The 24,407-nt window shown below is 41.3% G+C and overlaps 3 protein-coding genes across 6 annotated transcripts in view; all 3 read left to right on the forward strand.

Moving 5' to 3' along the window:
* Positions 1-267: 267 nt before the first annotated feature.
* On the forward strand, positions 268-10,463 carry sh3bp4a (SH3-domain binding protein 4a). 3 transcript variants are annotated; one of them, XM_061676614.1, is made up of 6 exons: positions 268-390; positions 1,920-2,098; positions 2,299-2,462; positions 3,463-5,783; positions 7,921-8,109; positions 8,497-10,463. In XM_061676614.1, the coding sequence occupies exons 3-6, from the start codon at positions 2,342-2,344 to the stop codon at positions 8,719-8,721; spliced, it is 2,856 nt and encodes a 951-aa protein (XP_061532598.1). In that variant the 5' UTR covers positions 268-390; positions 1,920-2,098; positions 2,299-2,341; the 3' UTR covers positions 8,722-10,463. The 3 variants fall into 3 exon arrangements, with proteins under 3 accessions (XP_061532598.1, XP_061532607.1, XP_061532589.1); XM_061676623.1 differs by lacking the exon at positions 1,920-2,098 and having other exon boundaries at positions 3,463-3,622; positions 3,704-5,783; XM_061676605.1 differs by lacking the exon at positions 1,920-2,098.
* Positions 10,464-11,853: 1,390 nt separating this feature from the next.
* arl4ca (ADP-ribosylation factor-like 4Ca) lies at positions 11,854-16,358 on the forward strand. The gene has a single exon (XM_061676636.1). It carries the CDS (start codon positions 12,089-12,091, stop codon positions 12,671-12,673), a length of 585 nt encoding a protein of 194 aa, XP_061532620.1. The 5' UTR covers positions 11,854-12,088; the 3' UTR covers positions 12,674-16,358.
* A 4,646-nt stretch (positions 16,359-21,004) lies between these two features.
* Positions 21,005-24,407, forward strand: part of aox6 (aldehyde oxidase 6) — a 48,753-nt gene continuing 45,350 nt past the window's right edge. For both annotated transcript variants that reach the window (XM_061676646.1, XM_061676655.1), the window contains exons 1-4: positions 21,005-21,136; positions 22,477-22,534; positions 22,646-22,742; positions 23,477-23,585. In XM_061676646.1, coding sequence (XP_061532630.1) covers positions 21,083-21,136; positions 22,477-22,534; positions 22,646-22,742; positions 23,477-23,585 — 318 coding nt within the window. In that variant the 5' untranslated portion in view covers positions 21,005-21,082. The remainder of the gene's footprint in view (positions 21,137-22,476; positions 22,535-22,645; positions 22,743-23,476; positions 23,586-24,407) is intronic.

Genomic DNA, 24,407 nt, shown 5'->3' on the forward strand with positions numbered 1-24,407 from the left:
AAAAATAAAAAGATTCAGTGATGTGTATGAGAGTGTTTTCATAATCTTGTGACATATTTGTTTGGCGGTGTTTCTAATGTATAATATGTATAATATGTGTCTTGGCTCATTAAATGTTAAGAAACACTACATTTATCAGTATACAAATCATGATGTTGATTCTGATCCGTGTTGGTCTTTGGTGCAACGTGTGTGTGCGCGTGTCTGTCCGTGGCTCCTCCCCTGCTCTGACGTCTCCAGCCCCCCACATCTCACAAGGACGGCAGCAGCCTCATCCAGTACAGAACAGTCTGGTGCACTAAAACTTCTGGACCCGGAAGATAGCTTTAATTTGATCTATTAACCTTATATAGGAATGAGGCAACGTAGGGAGAAGAACAAACAACTGAGGTGAGCAGAGCCTTGTCTTATTATTAGAAATTATTGTGGATTATTACCTTGTTTTGACCCAGCAATGTCACATGTTCACATTTATTTGAATGTCCCCCCCCCCCCCCCCCCCACACACACACACTTCTAATGACATTAATTCTTAAATATGTTAATTTATTTCGTTTTTGTTAAACAGTGAAATATATTGGGCTTCAAGCTTGAACATGTCCACACAGTGCACTTTATGATATATGAATATGAGCTGTATATGAAAATGTCGCATGTTTTTTGTTACTTACTAGTAAAAAGTCTGGGTAAAATGTCATCAATTACAAAATTACATTCACCACACAAATGTTGCAACGAACAATAAAATGCATAAGAATTTGATGTGAAGAGTGAGGATTTTTAATTTAGTCATACTGCCTTAAATTTATGCATAATCATGCTGCAGTAAATTAGCAAGCGTGTTTTAGCCCTGCCAGTAAGGTCACTTGGTAATCTGAAAATCCTGAACTGAACACACACGTACACAAACACACACACACACACACACACACACACACACACACACACACACACACACGCCATCAGGGACATAATTCAGGATTACCTTTTACACACACTAGTGAAATGCTGTCATACACACTGACATACTGCAACGCTCTCACATTTCTACTGAAATGCTCTCACACACACTAAAATGTTTTACACAAACCACAGAATTTTTTCCCATTCACAAACATTACTGAAATGCTCACACACACACTACTAAAACGCTCGAACATAGTGATTTTTTTTCCATTCACATACACTACTGAAACACTTTCACAGACCGATCTTTCGCTGATAAGCACAAGTTAAATGCTTTCACACACAAGTGAATTTATTTTTGTTCACGCACACAGCTGAAACACTCTGACTTTTTTTAAATACTTACACACAACTTAATACAACAGAAACACTCTCATTCCTACACACACACAACTGAAAAGCTTTAACAAACAATGCTGAAATGCTATCACACACTACTGAAATGTTCTCACAACCTACTGAAATGCGCTCACACTCTGTTTTGTTTTGTTTTGTTTTTTGCTCACATACACTACTGAAACGCTCACACTACTAAAATCTTCTTACACATTACTGAGACGCTTTATTACACATTACTAAATTCTCTGACTCTTCATACTGAAATACACTAATAATATACTGACATAGGATTCACACAGAGGTTAACACAGTAGTAGTGTGTGTATGAGAATGTTTCAGTAGTGTGTGTCAGAGGTAATCCTGAATTATGTCCCTCATACTACTCTGATTTTGTTACTGCTCTGATCTTTTCACGAGTGCTAGCCTACAGGTCTGTAAGTCTTCACTGTAAGCTTTCAAGCAGCTGCAATGGATATCTTATAAGGTCTCCGAGCATAAGGCTCCTAGAAGCCCCGGTACTTCTTACACACAGATTAGAAACTAATAACACATCCTTGCTGCTGTTATTGATCATCATAAAATCACATTCCAACCTTCTCTCCTTTCTCCTGTAGCAGTTACAGTGGAACGAACCTCTTAAGTCGAATGCCACGGAGCCTGAGAAATTTGGAATTAACCCAAAATTTAAGGATGCCACTGAAGTTGCAAAGGGGTGCTAATAATCTCAATTTGGATGAAGAAAGCACACTCACAAGACTCTAGTGTCACCATACCCGTCTTATATCTTTTCAAGGTTAGGGTGGATGGCTGTATTGTTGTTCATTAAAAGATTGATTAAAATTATTAATTGTTTCCTGGTTGGGGGGGGGGGGGTTGAGATAAAAAAAAAATCCTGGTACAGCTTTATAAATGAAATGTATGTTTTCACCATTTAATACTTCTAAAGCAAACAAAAACATGCTCCAGTTCAAACATATTTTCATTCATTGACAGATGAAACGTGTCAAATGAATGGAGAACACTGTGAGGATTGGCCATGGCTGCCCATCGACTCATCAGCATGACGAGCAGCAATCACCTCCTTCCTCGCTGCAAGTCTGAGGGGACACTTGTGGATCTCGGCGTGGGGGGGCCAGCCAGCCTCACTCAAATCAGAGGTCAGGATGAAATGTTCTCTTTGGAAGTGATTAATGTGAACAGTTAATTTATCCTCTAATTGTATCCCATTAAAGGAATCCCGGGGGATATGGAACAGAATAGAATTAAAATATATAATAAAAATGTGTCATGCGAGGACTTTTTTTTATGATAAGATAAAGTAAGACTGTGTTTGGCAGCATCAGGTTAAAAACAACCATTGAGTCTATCAACTGAGGATTGTTATTTTTTTTTTTTGTCCTTTCAGTACATTTTTTATTGAACAACATATTTGGTACACATGTTGGACATGCTGAATCATAAACAATTGGTGAAGGCCTGGTGAGATACAATGTGTCCATACATACATTCATTGCTTCACTGGTTGAACTTCATTTCTGCTTTGTTGAAATACTCCATATGCAATAATGGGGTGAGCTAAACATAGTAGATTATGCATTCAGTTATGCACATTTTCTGCAATGAAAGTTGTTTTTCTTAGAGTTGCTTTGATGGTGAAATTAATTATACTATAATTTCAGTTTAAATTAATTTTCCTGTTTTGTGGCAAGGAATAAACGTACAACTGGAGGAAACTGGACCATTAAACCCACAAGAAGTGTAAATGTAAGACAATATGTGCGGGGTGGTCTCACATTTTGTGTTATAAACCCTCTGGGAAAACTGCATGATTTGGGAGTGTCTGAAAGATTTTAGTCCATTTTTAAAGAACAAGATTTGTGACTTGAAGGTCAGGAAGCTGTTTGATGGGGTTGAGGTCAGGAATCTCAAGTTCTTCCACACCAAACTCATCGAGCACGTATTATGGACCTCCTCAAAATGTTAGCCTGGTGCCTAATTTAAGATAAAATAAAGATAATAGATACTAAGAAGACCATCTAAGATATTCAGGTTTAAATAAGTGGTCGACCTCAACCTCTCACTGTCTAATAGATTGGTGTATGCCAAGAGCAATGTCTTTATAGTTTATTTAAGTATTGTCATCTCTTTTGCTTTTAGTGCCTTCTCCAAGTACCTTAAGACTGGACTCATCAGCCTCCTATGGGACTGTGCAGGAAGTGGTCGCCATCAAGGATTATTGCCCCAGAGGTTTAACCACCCTCACATTTTCCAAAGATGATCGACTCTTTGTTCTGGATACATCAGGCGGCGAGTGGTGGTATGCGCACAATAAGAAAGAAATGGGATACATCCCTGCTTCTAGTGTCAAACTAGTCAACTTGAGGAATTCTTCCTTCAGTGACAGCGGGATGATTGACAACCTTGACGAGGAAGAAGAGGAGTTGAAGGAGTTTGAAGGGTTAGGAGAGTGGGCAGGAGTGACATTAAAACCCTCCCCAACTAACAACAACCATCCCTTTTCTGATAACCTCTTCATCCATCCGTTAAATCAGAAGTGCAAAGAAGCAAGTGTAACAAATGCGGCTGATTTGAGTATTTTCGATACACTTGCACCTCCAAGTGGCTCCAAGTTTGACACCAATAATATCAACTTTAGTGTCCTCAACAGTTGTCCCAACCAAGAAGGCATGCAACACCTCTACAGGGATAATCCTCTTTTAAGGAGTAAGCGTTCCCAGTGTCTTTCCCAACTCTCTGTTCTTCAAACACAATCGAATCCAAACATACCTTCATCTTGTTTCTTCACGGATTTGAAGGCGCCTTTGCCAGAGCAATTTCAGAGTCGTGAGGACTTCAGAACAGCATGGCTCAACCATCGAAAGCTGGCCAGGTCATGCCATGACCTGGAATCACTGGGCCAGAGTCCCGGGTGGGGTCAGACCCAGCCGACTGAGACAAGCATTGCGTGTAGTTTAGATAGCAGTGGAGGTGTGGTTCAACTCGCGGACACACACATTACAATGCACATTCCTGAAGGTCACGTTTGCCACGGTGACTGCCAGCAGATCTCCATGAGAGCCTTACTGGATCTTCCCCTGGAGCTCAACAATGACAGTTGCTCCACTGTCAGCCCAGTGGTGGAGATCAAGCTCAGCAACATGCAGATCAAGTCTTTTGTCACTTTGGAGATTAAAGTATCAGTCACAGTAAAGAAGGACAGCTGCCACTCCGCTGAAGTGCTTTGTGTTCGGAGCGACTGCAAAGACGGGCCTTACACGCCCATTCCTGGTTGTTACTTTTATAAGGACATGGTCCAAGTGCGTCTGGACAGTCTTGAACCATGCATATACGTGGCGGTTGTGGTTCAGTCACTGTACATCAGTCACAACATGACCGTGTGGAATCACATGCAGAGGAAGCTAACCCTTGGTGTTTATGGGCCCAAGCACATCCACCCTTCCTTTAAGACAGTTGTTGCCATGTTTGGGCATGACTGTGCCCCTAAGACCTTAGTGGTGAGCGAGGTGGGTCGTTCGGCCTGCTCCACCCCTCCAGTCACCCTCCAGTTGTGGGGGAAGCAACACTTTGTTCTAGGGTTCCCCCAGGACCTCCAAGTGTGGCTGTACCCCAGTGTATCTAACTATCAGGTGAAAGCGAGCGATGGTGCTGGGATGATACCGGAATTCCAACTTAAACTGGGGAAGGTCAGCCGGCTTATCTATATGATGTCATCTCATGACCCCAATAGCATCTCAGACTTCACTCTCAGGGTCCAAGTCAAGGACATGCTGGACTGCATCCTCACCCAGTTCTGCGTCCATACGCCGCAACCGCCACCAAAGTCTGGAGCAAGGACGACGGGCCAAAGGAGATTCTTGAAAAAAAGAGAAGTGGACAAGATTGCCCTGTCGCCACTGGCTATCACCTCTAAATACCCAAAATTTCAGGACCGGTGTGTTACCAGCCTAAAATTTGGCAAGCTGATTAAAACAATAATACGGCAGCACAAGAGCAACTACCTGCTGGAGTACAAGAAGGGCGATGTGATTGCTCTGCTCAGTGAGGAGAAAATTAAACTAAGAGGGCAGTTACGTACCAAAGAGTGGTACATCGGATATTATCAGGGGAAGATGGGGCTGGTCCATGCCAAGAATGTGTTGGTTTTGGGTAAGGTCAAGCCCATTTACTGGTGTGGGCCAGACCTGACGACGATGACGCTGCTAGAGCAAATCCTCAAACCTTGTAAATTTCTTACATATATCTATGCCACTGTTAGGACAGTTCTCATGGAGAATGTAGGAAATTGGAGAGCGTTCGCTGATGCACTGGGCTATGGCAACTTGTCACTCAATTATTTCTGTCGGACTGAACTGGACAATGAGCCGGAGAAGGTAGCATGTGTTCTCGAGAAACTCAAAGAGGAGTGCACCAATGCGGAGAACAAGGAGAGGAAGTCATTTCAGAGAGAGCTCATGATGGTGAGTAAAAGTATCATCATAGTAAAAAGTAGACCCCTCAGTTAATTGTAGAATCAGTTTCAAAATATGCAGCTGACCTCCACATGATCTCCAAATTTCTAAAAGGAAGAGAGGTACTTTTGAACACTTCACACAAGCCACTTTTATAATGCATTTGCGGTGCATCAGAGGCATAGAGTAACCATGTAACCATGGTCGGGACTTATTCGCCTGTCTCTTTCAGATAGAACTTGTCGAAGTGGAACATTAGCATGTCCAAAGTTTGCCTTCACATAGCGGATGCGGGAATGCTCATTAACATAGTCATAGTTGTGTGGCGAGGTCAGAGCTTTCAACACAAAGGAGTGTGGACATTGAGTCTTGGGTTTTAAACTTCACTCATTGGTCGCAGCTGGTAGCGTTTCGCATCGATTATGCCTCTGTTACTACGTCAGAAGTAGACAAATTCCTCTTGTCCTGCATCCACACCTTACACAAAAAGCGGTGGAATTGCCAGCTTAGACTGCCATAATGAAAGAGACTACATATTTCAGCTTTCCTTTGACCTTGATGGAGGAGATAGTCTTTGTCAATATTTTTTTTTGTTGGGTCTTTATTTTTAACACGCAGGAGACTTAACTGAGTTATCTTGATTTAAAAAAAAAAAGAAAAACTATTAACATACAATGTTGCACATTAGGATGTTCCTGTGCTGAAGCGGAGGTGGACTGTAATTTAAACGGTCATGCTCTGAATGCGGCTGTAAAGCACTCTGGGTCTGGGATGTGTGTTTCTTCGTAACGTTGAGGTGCAGTGTCTCTCAAAACCGAGAATCGTCGCCTGTATTACATAATTATTGCGGCACCAAACATTCCCAGTCCCAGAAAGAAAATCCTTTACTAATAAACAAGCTTCTCATTCTTTCTTGTGGCTCACGAGTGAAGAAACAGTCGGATTAAAATTTGTTAGCAGCTTTGGGCCAGAAGCTGGTTGCCATATGACAATGTTCCCATGAAAAGCTGTGGGAAGTGATAACTGACACCACAAGAAAACAAAGTGCGTGGACGCAACCTCATCATGACAGGCCATGATCAATTTCATTGCTTCATTTAGCAACAGCAACGGGCTACTTCTTCATTCATTCTTTACGCTCACTCACTGCCACCAAAAGATAGAAAACGATTCATGATCTGTCTTCCCTCCTTGCAACAGGTGTTTCCATATGAAATGTGAGCAGGAGGCCTCAGGGGCATCCGACACTGGCCTGGCAGATCCCTTCACGTGCCGGATTGGGTTACAACTGACAAGAGTATATTAACAGAATCATGCACTGAACCACATCTAAAAATGTGCAATGTAGCATCAGATGCTGGATAATAAATACATCCAGAATTGTTCTCAGTTAGAGGAAGTTAGACAATTGTCAGTGCCTCCGCAGACAGCTGACAAAATATACGTAATCAACATGACCACTTCTAACCTCCATGTGGTGTAATGTCCGAATAGTAAGTGGAGGATGATGAGTGGAAACCTCTACGAATTCAATCTCCGTACCGGATTCAGGTTGTGGCTTTATTATTAGCCTGAATTTTGTTTTGAAACTGTTTCCTGTTTCATGTGACAGCTTGCTCTTCAATCCTTTCCGGCTTAAATGACACATCTGTCCGAAACAAAGCTGCTTCTTTGCATGTAGGGCTATTGTGCTGATGCCGCAGGCTGAGGCTTTGTGTGTACATGTGTATGTGTTTGTCTAGCTATATTTAGACTCAAGCCTTCATGTAGCTTAAATCAGAAGATGAAGCACCGCACGTTAGAAGGCTGCCACTCTGCTCAGCCAGGTGACAGAGGGAGAGCAAGCAGGGGGAGGCTGTGGGTTTGGGCGAGGTAAATGTAAGGGAAGTCAAAACATTGGCTGTCAATTATCTCATGCAGAGATCTAATAAAAAATTACTGAAATTTTTGGGCTGTTTCCTGCAAATTTTAAAAGGAAGTTAAGATGGGACAGTTCTCCTCCTCCATCCGAAAAAATACCAAAAAAGTCCCATTATAAAATTAATGAAAGTTCCCAAAATGTTTCAGCTGTAGTCAGGACTGATGTCAAACAACGTTACACCCCCGTAAGATTACGTTTCCTTAACTCTACCTGCTATCCTATCAGGCCTTGCTCAAGATGGACTGCCAGGGTCTGGTTGCCAGATTGGTTCTGGACTTTGTTCTTCTAACCACAGCAGTAGAGGTGGCATCCCGCTGGAGGGAACTTGCAGAAAAACTGGCGAGGGTGTCCAAACAGCAGATGGAGGCTTACGAGGCACCGCACTGTGATAAAAGCGGCGTGCTGGACAATGAGGTGAGAATGTGCAACTGTTATTTGGTATGTTGGATCACAAGAGGGTGGAGGATTTCGGGAAAGTTTCCAGGAGATTTTAGCTGGGGATTTTGGGAAATATTTCAAATTGAAAACTTTGAAAGGTTTGGTACTCAAGTTGTCATCAGAGAAAGCTCTGTCTTTTGCCACTAGGAAATACAGTACATGACCTCATGGTGAAAAAGTAATGTCTATTTTCTAGAGTCATTTTCAGTCATGGGCCCTTAGATTGGTCATCACTCTTTTTTTTATTGAATAGTGCACACACTAATAGTAGCAAGTTGTTTTCAATGTTTGACTGCAGTTTCCTCTGTCAAACATTTACATAAATTAAATATTTGTCTTGCCCCTCAACCTTGACCCCATCAGTCCATGTGGAAACCAGCCTACGACTTCCTGTTGACGTGGGCAGCGCACGTAGGGGACAGCTACCGTGATGTCATCCAAGAGCTCCACTTGGGCCTGGACAAGATGAGGAACCCCATCACCAAGAGGTGGAAGCACCTGACCGGCACGCTCATTCTCGTCAACTGCCTCGACATCCTCCGAAGTGCCGCCTTCTGTCCAACTGGCTATGGTGACTTTGCCATCTGAGTTGCAATGGTTACCAGTGTCCAAGGCCAGTCAAGCATCTGTGCTCCCTTACCCATGGCTATGTGCCCTGCACTCCTGGTATCATCCACCAGTCCAGTATTGATATTTTTTTTTCTTTTTCTTTTTCTTTTTTTTAATGCCAGAGGTGTCGAAACCTTTCCTCCAATGGCCACAGACAAAAACATGTAATGATGCAAGCGTGACTTTGAAATTCTTTGACTTGAATTTATTAAACACGCAAGCGAATAAACAGGGGGTCCCAAAGGTCACAATAAACTTCCTTTTTTCAATTTTGTTTCCGATATCATTTGGAAAGATGGGAAGCCATCAACATCTACATATTAAGTTTTACAGTTGTAGTAAATATATCATTGGAGTAGCCTGGCGAGACATTTTCTCTCCTTATCCAGTGCCGTCCAGTACAGCCCTCCGGATAGACTTTCCCTGGCTTTGCATAAAGGCCTGCTTTAAAAGTGTTTTAGTCTTCTCATCAGAGGTAGTAGTAGCAGGTTTTCCACTGTGTGGTTTGTCAAGAACTGATCCTATTTTGAAAAACTTGCCATGGATAGCGAAAAGTGTATTATACATTAATGCAGTGTGACAGCCATAAACCTTCTCAAACTGGCACTGGACTGCAGTCGGGGCACAAAAACTGCAAAGCCAAAGCAGTCAAATGCTTATGGCCTCACATCTGTTTGAAGGATACCTAAAATGATACAGAAAAAAAGAAGGGTGAAGTGATTTTTTGGGACACCCTGTATATTGTTCAAGAATTGAAGTAATTTTTGAAAAACTGCTACGTCACAGCTTTCTGTTAAATATGATATTGTAAATAGTTTGGGATTTTTCAGGATTTGGGGGCAGAACGTGGCCCTGTATCCCACTAAAATAGATCCACCACTGCACTGAACAGCAACCAAATTACATCTCCACATTCAGAATCGAAACAAGAACGTGCCCCTAAATAAAAAAATAAAGTTACCTGAAATGGTTTTCTATTGAGTAATGCATGAAATGTCAGAAATTGGCGGCTGTATGGTGACTCCTCTGTATGGTGACTCCTCACCCTTATGAAAGTCAATCTTGTCCCAGGTAAGTTGTACTGGCCTCACAGCTTCATAACCATCAACCACACAGTTGGGGAGAAGATAGACGATTTTGTGAAAATAATACAACATTGTAATCCTTAACGTACAGTAAAAGAAAGAAAGCAGGTTGGGAAACAAATACAAAATGATTGTGATAAAGTTCCCTTGTTTTTGTTGTTGTTTTTTTTTCTCATTTGTGCAATGCAAGATTTGTGTTTATTCATTCGAGGTCCACTTTGTTTGTTCATCTGTCATTTTGATAGAATAACTGGTTTGGGGTGAATTCTATTCCCTCAACTGCATTTCAGAAAACATTTGGACTCCTGGTTTTCAGAGGTAGTGCCTTTATTTTAAAAAAAATAATAATGTTTAAGTGTTTCCCAAACAGATCCTGTCTAATAATTTGTTCTAGAGTGAGTGTAACACAACCACTCCTATGCATTTATCTTTGTAAATTTTGTGGCCCACAAAATGTGTCCAGTTCGACAACCCATTGCCCCATGATTCTCCCCTCTACCTCCTTTTTTACAGCCTGATTGATAATTGGTTAAATTCAACATGATGAACTCTGGAGTCGATTCGCCAAAGTATATGCGACTGCTTTGCTTTTTTACATGTTTGCTTTGTTAAATTAAAGACCTCAGCATTTACAAACAGGCCATCCATTTTGGGGTCACCTTAGGGCACAGGTGTCAAACTGGTGGCCAGGGGGCCAGATCCAGCCCACCACGTCATTGTATCTGGCCCGCGAAAACAAATCAAAATTGCTCATTGTGTTCTGCTGTAATACCATTGATATATTTGCAAGCATTTTTTTTTTGTTACCAATCCCCCTTTGAAAAGAAATGTAATAGTTGAAAAACATGTTTTTATAGGCTTCTGATTTCAAAACTGGCTATTCATCAATGTGTTGTGTATACTGTATGTAATTAGAGTATATGAGGTAATCTTTCATTTATATGGGTTCACAGTTGTAGCGGCCCTCCGAGGGAAGTCATAACTACGATGTGGCTCGTGACAAAAATGAGTTTGACACCCCTGCCTTGGGGCATTGGTTCGATCGATTGAACCCCAGGCGTTTAGTGAGTCAGTCTCAGGGGTTCGGCAAAGGTCAGGTTACATTGTCGCTCACCGACGAGCGCCAATTACACAAACTACAAATTGTAAATCCATTTGTGGGGTGTTGTCCCTCTGAGAATGCCACCCTGGGCATAATGTACTTTATCTTTGACAACACCCTAAAAGAAGAAATCCAGCACAGTGAGATCTGGTGATGGTGGTGGCCATTCAATTTATTGTAATTCATTTATGCAGTAATAAAGTCCAGCGAATAATAAGAACTTGAGTATACCTCTCACAACTGTATGCGTATACTTTTGCACACTCCTGTCTGTATATCGGTCTATATTTGTGCTGCAGGCACAAAGGCAATTGTCAGATTTGTATTTGAGGATATCTAATTGCATGCGTTTTATTCTCCTTAGGCTGTCAAATTGCGTCACTTGAACGAGCGCAGTGTAAATCAAGCCTTGAAGACCAGAAACCCACTAGAGTTCGTGACCTTTGCTCGCCTGTGGCCTTTTGTGACGAAACTCTGCTGCCACCGAGTGGCGACAATAATTGTAACAAGCCCGCGTGTAGCACACCAAACAGTAAAATTTAATGACGAATATAAGAAATAAAAATAACCCACAAGAAAAAATAGAAACGTTTGGTATTGTTGCCAGTTGGAACGAAAGAAAGGCTTTCCGCAACAATATTGCAAGGATGCGTCCCCCAGCTCTTGACGTCTCGTGAAGGTTTTGTGCGCAGAGGAACTAGTGAACGCGACTTTTCAGAATAAAAGCATTTGCCTTTCCATTGTCAGGTAACCAACTTTATCGCAAATCCAGGCTTTTCTATTTATTTATTTTTTGCTCCCAAAACCGGATATAAATTCTCATCCATCTTGCCGCATCCATTCTGGTCGCTGTATGCATTGTTGTTGTTGTTTTTTTTTTTTTTTCATCCACGCGTCACGCGCACTTGTGCGGGTGATCAAATGTCGCACCACACCAGCATATGCACGACTGCAGACACGCGACAGGACATAATGTAACAGTTGTACGGTTTGTCACGAGTGTTCCGTGAAGTGACACCGAGCCACGCAGGGATGCGGAGGTTGAGGAGGTTTGGGAATTTACGATCGAGGCTGCCGGAGTGCCTCTGCGCCACCCGTTAAAGCGCTTTTCGGACCTGACAGCATCCTTCCATCCCCGATTCCATGCCGTGCTTCCAGAATGGGGACTAGTTTCTCCAACCTGACGGCTTTCCAGTCCCTGCACATCGTCATGCTGGGCTTGGACTCTGCGGGCAAAACCACCGTGCTCTACCGGCTCCGGTTCAACGAGTTCGTCAACACGGTGCCCACCATCGGCTTCAACACGGAGAGGATCCGGCTGGGTGGCGCGGGCACATCCAGGGGCATAAGCTGCCACTTCTGGGACGTCGGCGGCCAAGAGAAGCTGAGGCCCCTGTGGAAACCCTACAGCCGCTGCACGGACGGCATCGTGTACGTGGTGGACTCGGTGGACGCCGAGAGGCTGGAGGAGGCCCGGGCCGAGCTGCATAAGATCACGCGCTTCTCCGAGAACCACGGAACCCCGCTGCTGGTCATCGCCAACAAGCAGGACCTGCCGCGGGCCCTTGACGTGGCCGACATCGAGCGGCAGCTGGCCCTGTCCGAACTGAGCCCGTCCACGCCGTACCACGTCCAGCCCGCCTGCGCCATCATCGGCGAGGGGCTGCACGAGGGCATGGACAAGCTGCACGAGATGATCGTCAAGAGGAGGAAATCGCTCAAGCAGAAGAAGAAGAGGCAATGAGAGAAGCAATAACCTTCATAGGAAACGTCTGGAGGCCGTTTAGAATTCGGAGGGATGCCAAAACAAGGCGTGCGATTATTCACTGCATGCGGGGATGTTCGGTGCTTAACACATTTAGTAGACCGCCTGTCATTCAAACGACAAGTGTCAATTGCTTGAATGCCGAATGTGTCAAGTTCAGGAATTTCTCAAGCCCTTTCAAATGTGTCTCATTGGGCTTCACTGAGAAGTCATCAATCGGTTAAGCATAACATTAACCCCTTCGACCACGTGTCATCATTTGATATCTTAAAAAAATAAGAAAAAAGAAAGAAAAAGTGCGTGACTATTTGTCTGCTTTTTTGTAAAGCAGGACATTTAATAGGGACACATTCGCGAATAACACGAAACGCTGAAAGTCACTTCTTTATATTTTAGCATTCAAAATAAGCATGTGACACATTGCAAGTCTTTTACATTTTGAGTTATTACAACCATTCTAATTCTAATGCAAGTCCCTAACGCAAATAATTCTTCCAAGGGGTTATTCGGTGAACATTTATTAGACCAACTGTCATGAAATCGACAAGACACCATCCAGCATCATTGAGCGCGTTCATCCAGACTCTTCATTTTTCAGTGATTTCTCAATGTTTTAACATTTTCAAGACGGAGGAGGAATTTCTAACTGAATTCATCTTTCATACCCAAATGTGATGTGGCTCACGGGCTTCTTGAAGTCAGAAATCAATTCAGAAACGCAATTGGCCACTCTTTCATCAGCTGACATGGGACATCTTAAAGGTCAGAGTGCAAAGGTTTAAAAAAGCCATATTCATACCTCTAGAACCCCTTTACAAACCATGACTGCCATTTTGAGGTGATTAATCAATTCATCAATCCAAATTATAACTCTGAATGTGTCGTCTGCGTTTGGAATCTCGTGTCTCCCCATCTTCGGCCGTCGTCGGCTATTTTCGGCTGTGACGTAACAAACGGCACACCTTCCGTTCAGTCAGCGTTAGCACACACACGCGCACACACATCGTTGTTCGGTTTATTGCCGCATACTTTGCTATTTCGCAAAGTTTTATAGTATTGAAGCTGCTTGTAATCATGGTGTGGGCAGTGTTGGTGTTCTTTAGGCTTTCCAAGCAATAAAATAACACAAGAGTAGACAAGTAACCTTCGAATCAGTGTGTTTTTCAGAAACATTTAGCAGAAAGTATTGAATACACGGGCATAGTTCGAGCCAGGATGGAGCAATATAGACATACTGGAGCAAATATAAAAAAATATATATATAAAAATATAAATATTCATCCTGCTCATATTCCATATTGTAGTTCCCCATTCAGTGTAAGTGCAGGACGATAAACATTACATCACTTCCGTTAGGCCGTGCTGTGGATAGAGTAACTACATCCAGGATGTCTCAAAATGGGGAATGTTCAGGATTGCTCAATAAAAAAAAAATTTTTTTAGCCAATTTGTGGTTGACAACTTGGTGTAAATGACGTGTATGTATTACAAAACAAGTTAACAATGCAAATATGACTTTTAATCGACTGCCATGAAGTCCTTGCACTCTGATCTTTGAGAGATGATATAATGTGTTTCACTATTTTTTTTATTTTCTGTTCAAAAGTAAAATTAAAAGATTTATTGTGGGGAAATTCCTGCATGACGATAATAGTTATATTTTCATAATAAAAATATCCATCCATCCATTTTTAATTCCGCTTATCCTGTTCAGGATCATGGGGAGGGGATGCTCATCCCGTCTGAGTCAAACTACATTATACTATAGACAGAGCACAGGGAATTAAAAAGATCCCTAGATGGGAAATTCAGGTCTCTGAAATGTTTAAAAAAATAACAATAACAAAATATAAATAGAATAAAAAGACAGTCAGAAACAATAGCATATAAAAACAGGTATTGAATCTATGAATGTGATTTCTTACTATGATTTGTATTATAGCAACAATACAAATTATAGTAATCTTCTTCATTTTTAGGGTGGCTATGGTATTACCTTAGATTGGGTGATGGTCTATTACATTTTTTTAAGCACTGTAAATCAATTGAACATTTTTTTTCAGGGAACACATTTCAAAATCCCCTATTAAAATGACATGCATACGCATGAGCAATTGTAGGAGAATTAAACATACAGGATGAACACCGAGTGTATGCTTCTCCATGTCAACAAAGACTGCGAGCCCTGTGGTAACATCAGCACCTAAGTCGTCCGTCCTGGATGTCGGATGTTCGTCATGAAAGTTGTCCCAGCAGAGACGATCCCTTCACCTGGAGTCCAGGAAGACAATATGATGTCAAGGTCAAGAAGCCTTTAAAAAAAAAACTCACCAATGTGCACTCCATACAAGGAATGAAAGGAGGCTTGAATGCCTTTTAACTTGGGATTGTAGCATCTCATGAAAGATTACTTTTTAAGTGCCATACTTTCAAACAGAAAGACATTTGGACTTTTGCTGGAAGGACTGTCCTATAATTCCACATCTCTTCCAAATGTAACCAACAAGTAGCAGAAGATGGTGCATGCAAGCTAAAGATGCACGATGGCTGATGATGTTGTGCCAAATATTCTAACTTCAAGTCTCCTCTTCATCATTGCAGCTTGCGCAAACTTTTAGACCAGGTGTCCAAACTGCGGCCCACCATCCATTTTTTAGCGCCCTGCAGCATATACAAAAAAATAACAATACACAGTATGCAACGTATTTTAAAAAATCTTAGTATGTTACTATTTAGGCTGAAGTATTTCAAAACGTTCCCATTACCCTTCAAACCTTGAGGTTGTGAAGCCTCTCACATTAATGTCTAAAATTACTTACTATTCTGCTTTTAACCCAATATGTAGGCTACAGAATTTGGTGTACTTACCCGCGCATCTTTTTCTGGACATCAGTGTTCATGCAGAAAAACAACCGAGCAGCATCTGGAATGTTAATTCCCATGTTGTAATGAAGTGGAACTGCAGGATGTTATACTTCTAGCAAGTGCCACCAGAGCGGCAGCTGTGAAAGTTGACTGAACACAGTTGTCAGCAAAACCAAATGTGTTGTGACACGGCAAAATGACTTACAAAAGTATTTTGGGGATGAAACACTTTGTGACTGATCGTGTTATTTTAAACAAAAAAAATGCAAATTGTTTGAGCACTTTTTCCCTTCGTAGTTTACGTTCGCAAATGCCCTGCAAATGGAGGCCTCTTTCCAGAGGTGGCAAAAGCGTTTAAGTAGAAGTACAGATATTTGTGTAAAAGAAGACCCTGGGAAAAGAAAGCACTGATTCAACTCCTTTACTTAAATACAGTATACTGAACAAAAATATTAACAAAACACTTTTGTTTTTGCTCCCATTTTTCATTAGTTAGAATAAAAGATTTTAGACTTTTTAATGTACACAAAATAAAATAAAAAATCTCTCAGATATTGTTTACAAATCTGTCTAAATCTGTTTTAGTGAGCACTTCTCCTTTGCCGAGATTATCCATTTACTTCACTATGACAGCAAGCCCCTTTCCACCAGTTATTTTAAAAAATGCTTCTTTTTATGAGTATGAGTAAAAAAAAAAAAACTTTTTTTTTTAATCACATACATGGGCAGCCCATTTCCGCCAGTGACTTTTTTTTTTTAATCACTTGCAAAAGTCTGTTTGTGCCATTGATTTTTTTCCCCCGGGGATATATGTATATATATATATATATATATATATATTTTTATTTTTTATTTTTATTTTTTAATTTTTTTTTTTATATTTGCAAAATCTTGCACATTGGCTGGGCTGGATCCAGAGTCATGTTCAACTGACTACCCTGTTTGAAACACTATCATGTCAAACCCAAAAGGTTAGCAGAGCAGCGTATAAAGTTCTACCCCTGAGTTGCACCAGACTGGGTAACCCCCCACAAATTGGCTATTTTACAAGACAACATTTTTTTAATTTATTAATTTGTCAAAAATCACACTACGGTATAATTCAGTAGTTGTCCTTGCACTTTGTCTGTCAGACCACTCATCTTTACCTTTCCACTTGAGGAAAAGGAAGCTCTTAAATGCTACGCACAATATCGATGTTTGGTTTTAAAGGGTGTTTCATTTTTCTCTTCAGTTGGGTCTTGAGCAGCTGAAGGGGGTGTTTTTTGTTAATAACCTGAGAGTCTTGGGGAACAGAAAATAAATATTCACCTGGAGAAGTGTTTTCTTTTGTGCTTAATCCTTCTTTAGCAATCATTTGCTTTTTAAACCTTTTTAAACCAACAAAAGTTGAACAATTACATTTTTTATCGATCATATTTATCATCATGTACTACAGTCATAATAACCCATTTAACATGACAAAAAGTGATTTTGGGGGAAAATTGCAAACTCTCCCTTCAACTATTTGGTTGCTTATGCTTTACTGTCATTGTGTTTTATCTCAACCAGAGTTGGGAAGTTTGGTTATTTAGTTCTTTGGCCACTGTAGAGAAGAGCACTGTTAGACATTTCATAGAGGTTTTACAGTAAGTTAGGCCTGGTACACACAAAGATTTTTACTCTCTTAAAAGATTTTTTTATCTGCTACAGACCCCACACATAAATATCGTGCATTCAACAGTTTTGGTCATCAGTTGTGTGGTGTGCTCCGAGAATCTCAACACAGCAGACCACGCACATAGAAATTCTATTGTATCGCCGATCTCGAAGTCTCACATGGTCACACATGATCTCACAAAACCAAAGAAAAAGAAACACTTCCGGATACGCGCCGATGTTTCCTGAGTGTTCCCGAAGGTTCGGTAAGAGATTTTTGTTTTTATTTACGGTTGCTTCTGCGTTTGTCAGTCTTGGATACTTTTTTGATTGGCTACGTTCTTTTCAACTAAGATTATTCTTCTAAGATTGTCGGCCCGACCTGTTTCATACTCTAAAATTGGGACAAATCCATTCTTAACACACATCAAGCCTAAAGACAATCTTATAGGACAATTTTATCTTAATCTTATAGAATATATTGCGTTACAAAAAATATCAGCAGAACGAAAAAATCTATGACATACAGTGGGTACGGCAAGTATTCAGACCCCCTTAAATTTTTCACTCTTTTTTATATTGCAGCCATTTTCTAAAATCATTTAAGTTCATTTTTCCACATTAATGTACACACAGGACTCCATATTGACAGAAAAAAACCTACATTTTTAAAATTTGGGCAGATTTATTAAAAAAGATCAACTGAAATATAGTACAGCCATAAGTATTGAGACCCTTTGCTCAGTATTTAGTAGAAGCACCCTTTTGAGCTAATACAGCCATGAGTCTTTTTGGGAAGTTTTTCACACCTGGATTTGGGGATCGTCTGCCATTCCTTGCAGATCCTCTCCAGTTCTGTTAGGTTGTCTAGTGAACGTTGGTGGGCAGCCATTTTCAGGTCTTTCCAGAGATGCTCAATTGGGTTTAAGTCAGGGTTCTGGCGTGGCCATTCAAGAACAGTCACGGAGTTGTTCTGAAGCCACTTCTTCTGTATTTTAGCTGTGTACTTAGGGTCATTGTATTGTTTGAAGATGAACCTTCGGCCAAGTCTGAGGTTCTGAGCACTCTGGAGATTGTTTTTCGTCCAGGATATTCCTGTACTTGGCCGCATTCATCTTCCCTTTGATTGGACAAGTCGTCCTGTCCCTGCAGCTGAAAAACACCCCCACAGCATGATGCTGCCACCACAATGCTTCACTGTTGGAACTGTATTGGACAGGTGATGAGCCTGGTTTCGTCCACACATGCCATTTAGAATTAAGGCCAACAATTTCTATCTTGGTCTAATCAGACAAGATAATCTTATTTCTCACCATCTTGGAGTCCTTCAGGTGTTTTTTTTTTTTTTTTAGCAAACTCCATGCAGGCTTTCATGTGTCTTGCACTGAGGAGAGGCTTCCGTCGAGCTACTCTGCCATAAAGCCCCGACTGCTGGAGGACTGCAATGACGGTTGACTTTGTAGAACTTTCGCCCATCTCCCGACTGCCGACTCTGGAGCTCAGCCACAGTGATCTTTGGGTTCTTCTTTACCTCTCTCACCAAGGCTCTTCTCCCCCAATTGCTCAGTTTGGCCGGATGGCCAGCTCTAGGAAGGCTTCCGGTGGTGCCAAACGTCTTCCATTTAAGCACTATGACTGGTTAGCACAACCGCCTCACAGTTCTGAGGACCGGGGTTCAAATCCCAGCCTCATCTGTGTGGAGTTTGCATGTTCTCCCCGTACCTGCGTGGGTTTTCTCCAGGTACTGCGGTTTCCTCCCACATCCCAGAAACATGCATGGTAGCTTGATTGAAGATTCTAACTTGCCCGTAGGTGTGAATGTGAGTGCGAATGGTTATTTGTTTCTATGTGCCCTGCGATTGGCTGGCGTCCAGTTCGGATGTACCCCCGCCTCTCGCCCGAAGATAGCTGGGATAGGCTCCAGCACGCCCGCGACCCTAGTGAGGATAAGTGGAACGGAAGATGAATGAATGAATGAATGAGTTTCCACTGCATCATGGGACTAGTGGTGTTTCGTTCGGGAACCTTTCGTTCAGAAGAACAAATCTTTTTAGTGAATGAAATGAACCAAATCAGTTTATGAAATGATTCGTTCTTTTAGATTGGCCGCCGTGAGGCGAGCGAGTCACCAATGAGCAGCCAGCGAGCAGGCGGGAGTGGGACTTCATTAAACGTACTGCCATGTGATTTCGATTCACCAGCGTTGTCACTCACTTCGGCGAATGGCTAAAGAGCAGCCAACGTCAGGCAGCGGCGTGCAGGCGGGGGAGAGACTTAAGTGAACTGAGTGATTCGTTCAGTGAATTGGTGTACTGAAGAACTGAAGAGTGATTCGTTCAGTGAACTGATGTACTGGTGTACTGAGGAACTGAAGAACTGAAGAGTGATTCGTTCGTTGAATTTATCTTTCGCGATCCGTCAGACACGAGTGATTTGTACGTTGAACTTCTTCGTTTGTGATCCACTAAGAAGCGATGTACCAGTACAATGAGTGATTCGTTCGCGCAAGGAAAGACGTACTACGCAGTGAACGTACTCATGAGTGATTTTAACCAAATTTTTTTTTATTTTTAATAATCTCCGCGCCTTTCCTAGTTTACTATACATGACAACAACAATGCATAGTCCTTCAGTGAATGTGTTGAGAGAACGTGAACCTAAGGGATGGCTCATTAACTGAATGATGAAGCACTTGAATGATTATGTGAAAAAGAACTGAACGATTCGGTAAACAAATCTTTTGAACGAATCCTTTTAATGAATTGATTCGAATGATTCATCCATCCATCCATTTTCAACACCGCTTATCCTGGTTGGGGTCGCGGGACGCTGGAGCCTATCCCAGCTGACTTCGGGCAAAAGGCGGACTACACTCTGAACTGGTCGCCAGTCAGTCGCAGGCCACATATAGACAGACAACCATTCGCACTCACATTTACACCGTCACTGAGTGGGAACTGAACCCACGCTGCCTGCACCAAAGTCAGGCGAGTGTACCACTACACCATCAGTAAACGAATGATTCAGTAAACTCAAAAGAACTGCCGTCTCCATCACAACATGGGACTGGTTGACCTCACACACTATAAATAGTGAGTTATTTGACATTTCCTTTCAAATCAATTATTTTATTGTTTGCGATGTTGATGAGTCACAAAAGGGAACTCTTTTGGCTTGCAGAAGAAGTAGGGGAAATTGAATAATCACAAGGAAGATCACACTTGTTTCTAATACAGTTGATAAATCACCAGGTCATACTTCACTTCACTTATCATACAGCTGAACTGATCAAGATGTCACTCTATCGCACACAACCCAGAGTCAGGGTTTCATGAAAACAAAGTGAAACATAAATGTAATGCGAGAGTTAAATAAGACACACATTCAACGAACTACGGGTAAACTAAACACACATCATTCATGTTACTCTAATCCTGATCGTTCATGAACATTAAGGATTAACGTCTTTATTACGGAAACAGGTCAACATTTCATGGCACAATGCATGCTGGGAGCCACGCGGTTTCTGCTACAAAATACACTAACCCTCTGTGTGACGTCAACCAAAATCCCATTTTGCAGTGGAAACTGTAGTTAATTACTGTATAATCACTTCAAAGTATTTTACTGTATGGTATGTGATAAATAATTGTAGAATTTACAGGAATGTCGAACAGTGAGCAGTTGGGTGGGAGAGGATGATCATTTGCTTATAAAAGTTGTTGACAACTGAAGAAGTTCTCCCACCCACTTTTGAAATGATTGCTACACCCCTGCTTCAGGAGTTTGTACACTGGAGCCACACTCTTCACTATTTGGCACAGAAGTATTAACAGCAGGGAGCATTGCAGGTTGAGAATTCACTTTAAAATTGCTAAAGTGAAAATGGCCGCAGGCGCAGAAATGGAACCTTTGTGCCTCTTTGTCAATGGAAAAAAAGTAAGTTTGTTGATTGTGTGTATTTTTTTTGTTTCAGTGCAACTACGTGGATGTCATGTTTTGCTTTACTTCTGTGACAGTTATAAATGCACTGAAAGCTCATTTCATTAAGTAACCTGTACAACCTCATGAGATCCAATTCAAAAGCAGTTTTTCATATTTTTACCCTGTTTGACATGGGAGCCATGAACATACAGATCTGGAAAAAATAAATAAACTGGCTGCTATTTATACTGTAGGTATGTTTAAGTAAAATATATATTTTTTAATTTTATAAAACAGTGATGCTCATAGTACTAGTACCTGTAATGGTACACCAGCTCCTTCTGGTCGTATGTGAAATAATCACTGAATGAAATGTTCAAATTTCATAATGTTACAGTGGTTTAAACTTTTTTGAATACAGTACAGTACATTTAATACGTACAGTGTAGTTGTATTTAACTTTTGTGTACAAGCCCAATTCCAATGAAGTTGGGACGTTGTGTTAAACATAAATAAAAACAGAATACAATGATTTGCAAATCATGTTCAACCTATATTTAATTGAATACACCACAAAGACAAGATATTTAATGTTCAAACTGATAAACCTTATTGTTTTGAGCAAATAATCATTAACTTTGCATTTTATGGCTGCAACACGTTCCAAAAAAGCGGGGACAGATGGGGAAAAAAGACTGAGAAAGTTGAGGAATGCTCATCAAACACCTGTTTGGAACATCCTACAGGTGAACAGGCTAATTGGAAAAAGGTGGGTGCCATGATAGGGTAAAAAAGAAGCTTCCCTGAATTGCTCCATCATTCATAAGCAAAGATGGGGCGAGGTTCACCTCTTTGTGAGGTTGAACATGATTTGCAAATCATTATATTCTGTTTTTATTTATGTTTAACACAACGTCCCAACTTCATTGGAATTGGGCTTGTACATAAAAGTTAAACACAACTACACTTTTTAGAACTGTACTACATACTGTACATACTGGAGAGACAAGCATTTTTTGGTGCATGGTACTTGACACCACCGTAACTCCCATAATGTCAGTTTTAGCATTTATTTGCAGAAAATGAAATAATTGTCAAAATAGCAAAAAATTCCAGCACTATTTTTGGTTTCTCCCCCCTTCTAGAGCTACATGCACATATGGATAGCTATACAGTACATGTATATCAACATTATTTGATGATCAACATCAAAGGAGGGAACAATATACAGTACATTATGTTGATAAAAGTAGTAGCTCACAATTTTTACTTCCCACTGAGAGTGCTTTCTTCCCTTCATTCAAGTTAAATTGTTGAAAGTAGTGTGATTGTGACTTGGCTTGTGTAATTTTCAGGTGCTAGAGAAACATGTGGATCCTGAGACAACGCTGTTGTCCTTCCTCAGACAGAAGTGTATCCTTCTATTTAGCCTGCACAATCAAGACAAAGCCATCAAATATTTCATCTTCTTGATCATGTGAGTCATACCTGTTAATGATTATTTAACCTTGACAATAACATTAGTGAGGCTAACTGGGACCAAATACGGTTGCGGTGGAGGAGGCTGCGGGGCCTGCACAGTGATGGTCTCACGCTACCGACCTGCCAACAAAACCATTTAGTATCCTTCAAATTTAAACACTGTTTCACTACTTTCACTGTTAATATGGCCACAGAACATTTGGTTCATTATTTTGATTTTGAGAGGTATTATAATTGGTTGCCAGCAGACTGAGTACTGATAAAGTTAATATTTGTTAGGTGGAGCATGGACTTGGTGCAGCAATGCTTTGATGCAGATCAATGTAAAACATTACAAAAGAGGACAAAGGTCAAATGCATTGGAGACTTGCCAAACTCACTGAACTTTCTCCCAAAGTGCAGCTATTTACTACAGTACATAAGTGCATTATTGTGCAGTACAGTAATCCAATGACAGATAAAATGAGGCAGAAAAAAGTAGAGAATGCAATGCTGTTGAATGAAGTAAATTGTTGAAATGTAGAATGTGAGACTTGAAGTTGGAAATGTAGGGGTGGAAAATATGTATATGTTGTATACTGATATGTTCTCAGTGAGCTGTACAGTTTGTTTATTATTATTATTAGTAGTAGTAGTAGTAGTAGTAGTCGTAGCAGTAATAGTAATTGTAGTCGTCGTCTATTTCTTGTAGTTAGCTTGTCGTATGTTTTTTACAACTATGGTTGTTATAAAAGTGCTCTATAAATAAAGTTGAGTTGAGTTCAGTGGTTAATAAATTAAAGTCAAAGAATGTCAATGTGGCCCTGACATCCTTTGATATTTTTGTATTCAGCACTCTGAGAAATAAGTTTGTACACCTTCACATGACATCAGTCATTATTCAGCCAACGCCTGCCTGCTTCTGATCTGCCAGCTTCACGGAGCTGCTGTCACCACAGTGGAAGGCATTGGTAGCACTAAAACCAGGATCCACCCGGTCCAGGTCAGGCCTGGATGCCTCATGTGATAACCTACTGTCATAATGCACCAGGAGACTCCAAAAATGCCTTGAAATTGTGCATGAAGATCTTAAACTGGACGATTGGCTGGCAACCAGTTCAGGGTGTACCCCGCCTCTCGCCCGATGATGGCTGGGATAGGCTCCAGCCCACCCGTGACCCTAGTGAGGAGAAGCGGCTCAGAAAATGGATGGATGGATGGATCTTAAACTGTGGTTGTAATTATTCACTCATTCCCTCCTTCTTAATCGTTATACTGTATAGGGGTTTTTATACAGTACATGGGATTAACTGGTCCAAGATCTACTAACAATCTCAAATATTGATTAGGGAGTAGGGAATGAGTGAATGGCCGGCACGGTGGACGACTGGTTAGCACATCTTCCTCACAGTTCTGGGGACCGGGTTTCAAATCCCTACCCCGCCTGTGTGGAGTTTGCATGTTCTCCCCGTGCCTGGGTGGGTTTTCTCTGGGCACTCCGGTTTCCTCCCACATCCTAAAAACATGCGTGGTAGGTTGATTGTAGACTCTAAATTTCCCGTAGGAGTAAATGTGTGTGCGAGTGGTTGTTTGTTTCTATGTTCACTGCGATTGGATGGCGACCGGTTCAGGGTGTACCCCGCCTCCCGCCCAAAGATAGCTGGGATAGGGTCCAGAAGCACGCAATCCTCGTGAGGATAAGCGGTAAAGGGTGGATGGATGGATGGATGGAATCAGTGAATGATGCCGAATGCAGCGACTGTGTTTAGAATAATTCTCTCATTTCCTTACTCCCTCACTAAAGGGATTTTTATAATGTGAACGA

Source organism: Phycodurus eques, chromosome 1 (genome assembly GCF_024500275.1).
Source record: "Phycodurus eques isolate BA_2022a chromosome 1, UOR_Pequ_1.1, whole genome shotgun sequence".
Lineage (NCBI taxonomy): Eukaryota > Metazoa > Chordata > Actinopteri > Syngnathiformes > Syngnathidae > Phycodurus > Phycodurus eques.

Excerpts from the sequence above, each read along its gene's own strand:
- sh3bp4a (XM_061676614.1), top strand. The coding sequence starts at position 2,342 with ATGGCTGCCCATCGACTCATCAGCATGACGAGCAGCAATCACCTCCTT. Across the intron at positions 5,784-7,920 it reads TTCAGAGAGAGCTCATGATG|GCCTTGCTCAAGATGGACTG; the intron begins GTGAGTAAAAGT and ends CTATCCTATCAG. Across the intron at positions 8,110-8,496 it reads GCGGCGTGCTGGACAATGAG|TCCATGTGGAAACCAGCCTA; the intron begins GTGAGAATGTGC and ends TGACCCCATCAG.
- arl4ca (XM_061676636.1), top strand. The coding sequence starts at position 12,089 with ATGGGGACTAGTTTCTCCAACCTGACGGCTTTCCAGTCCCTGCACATC.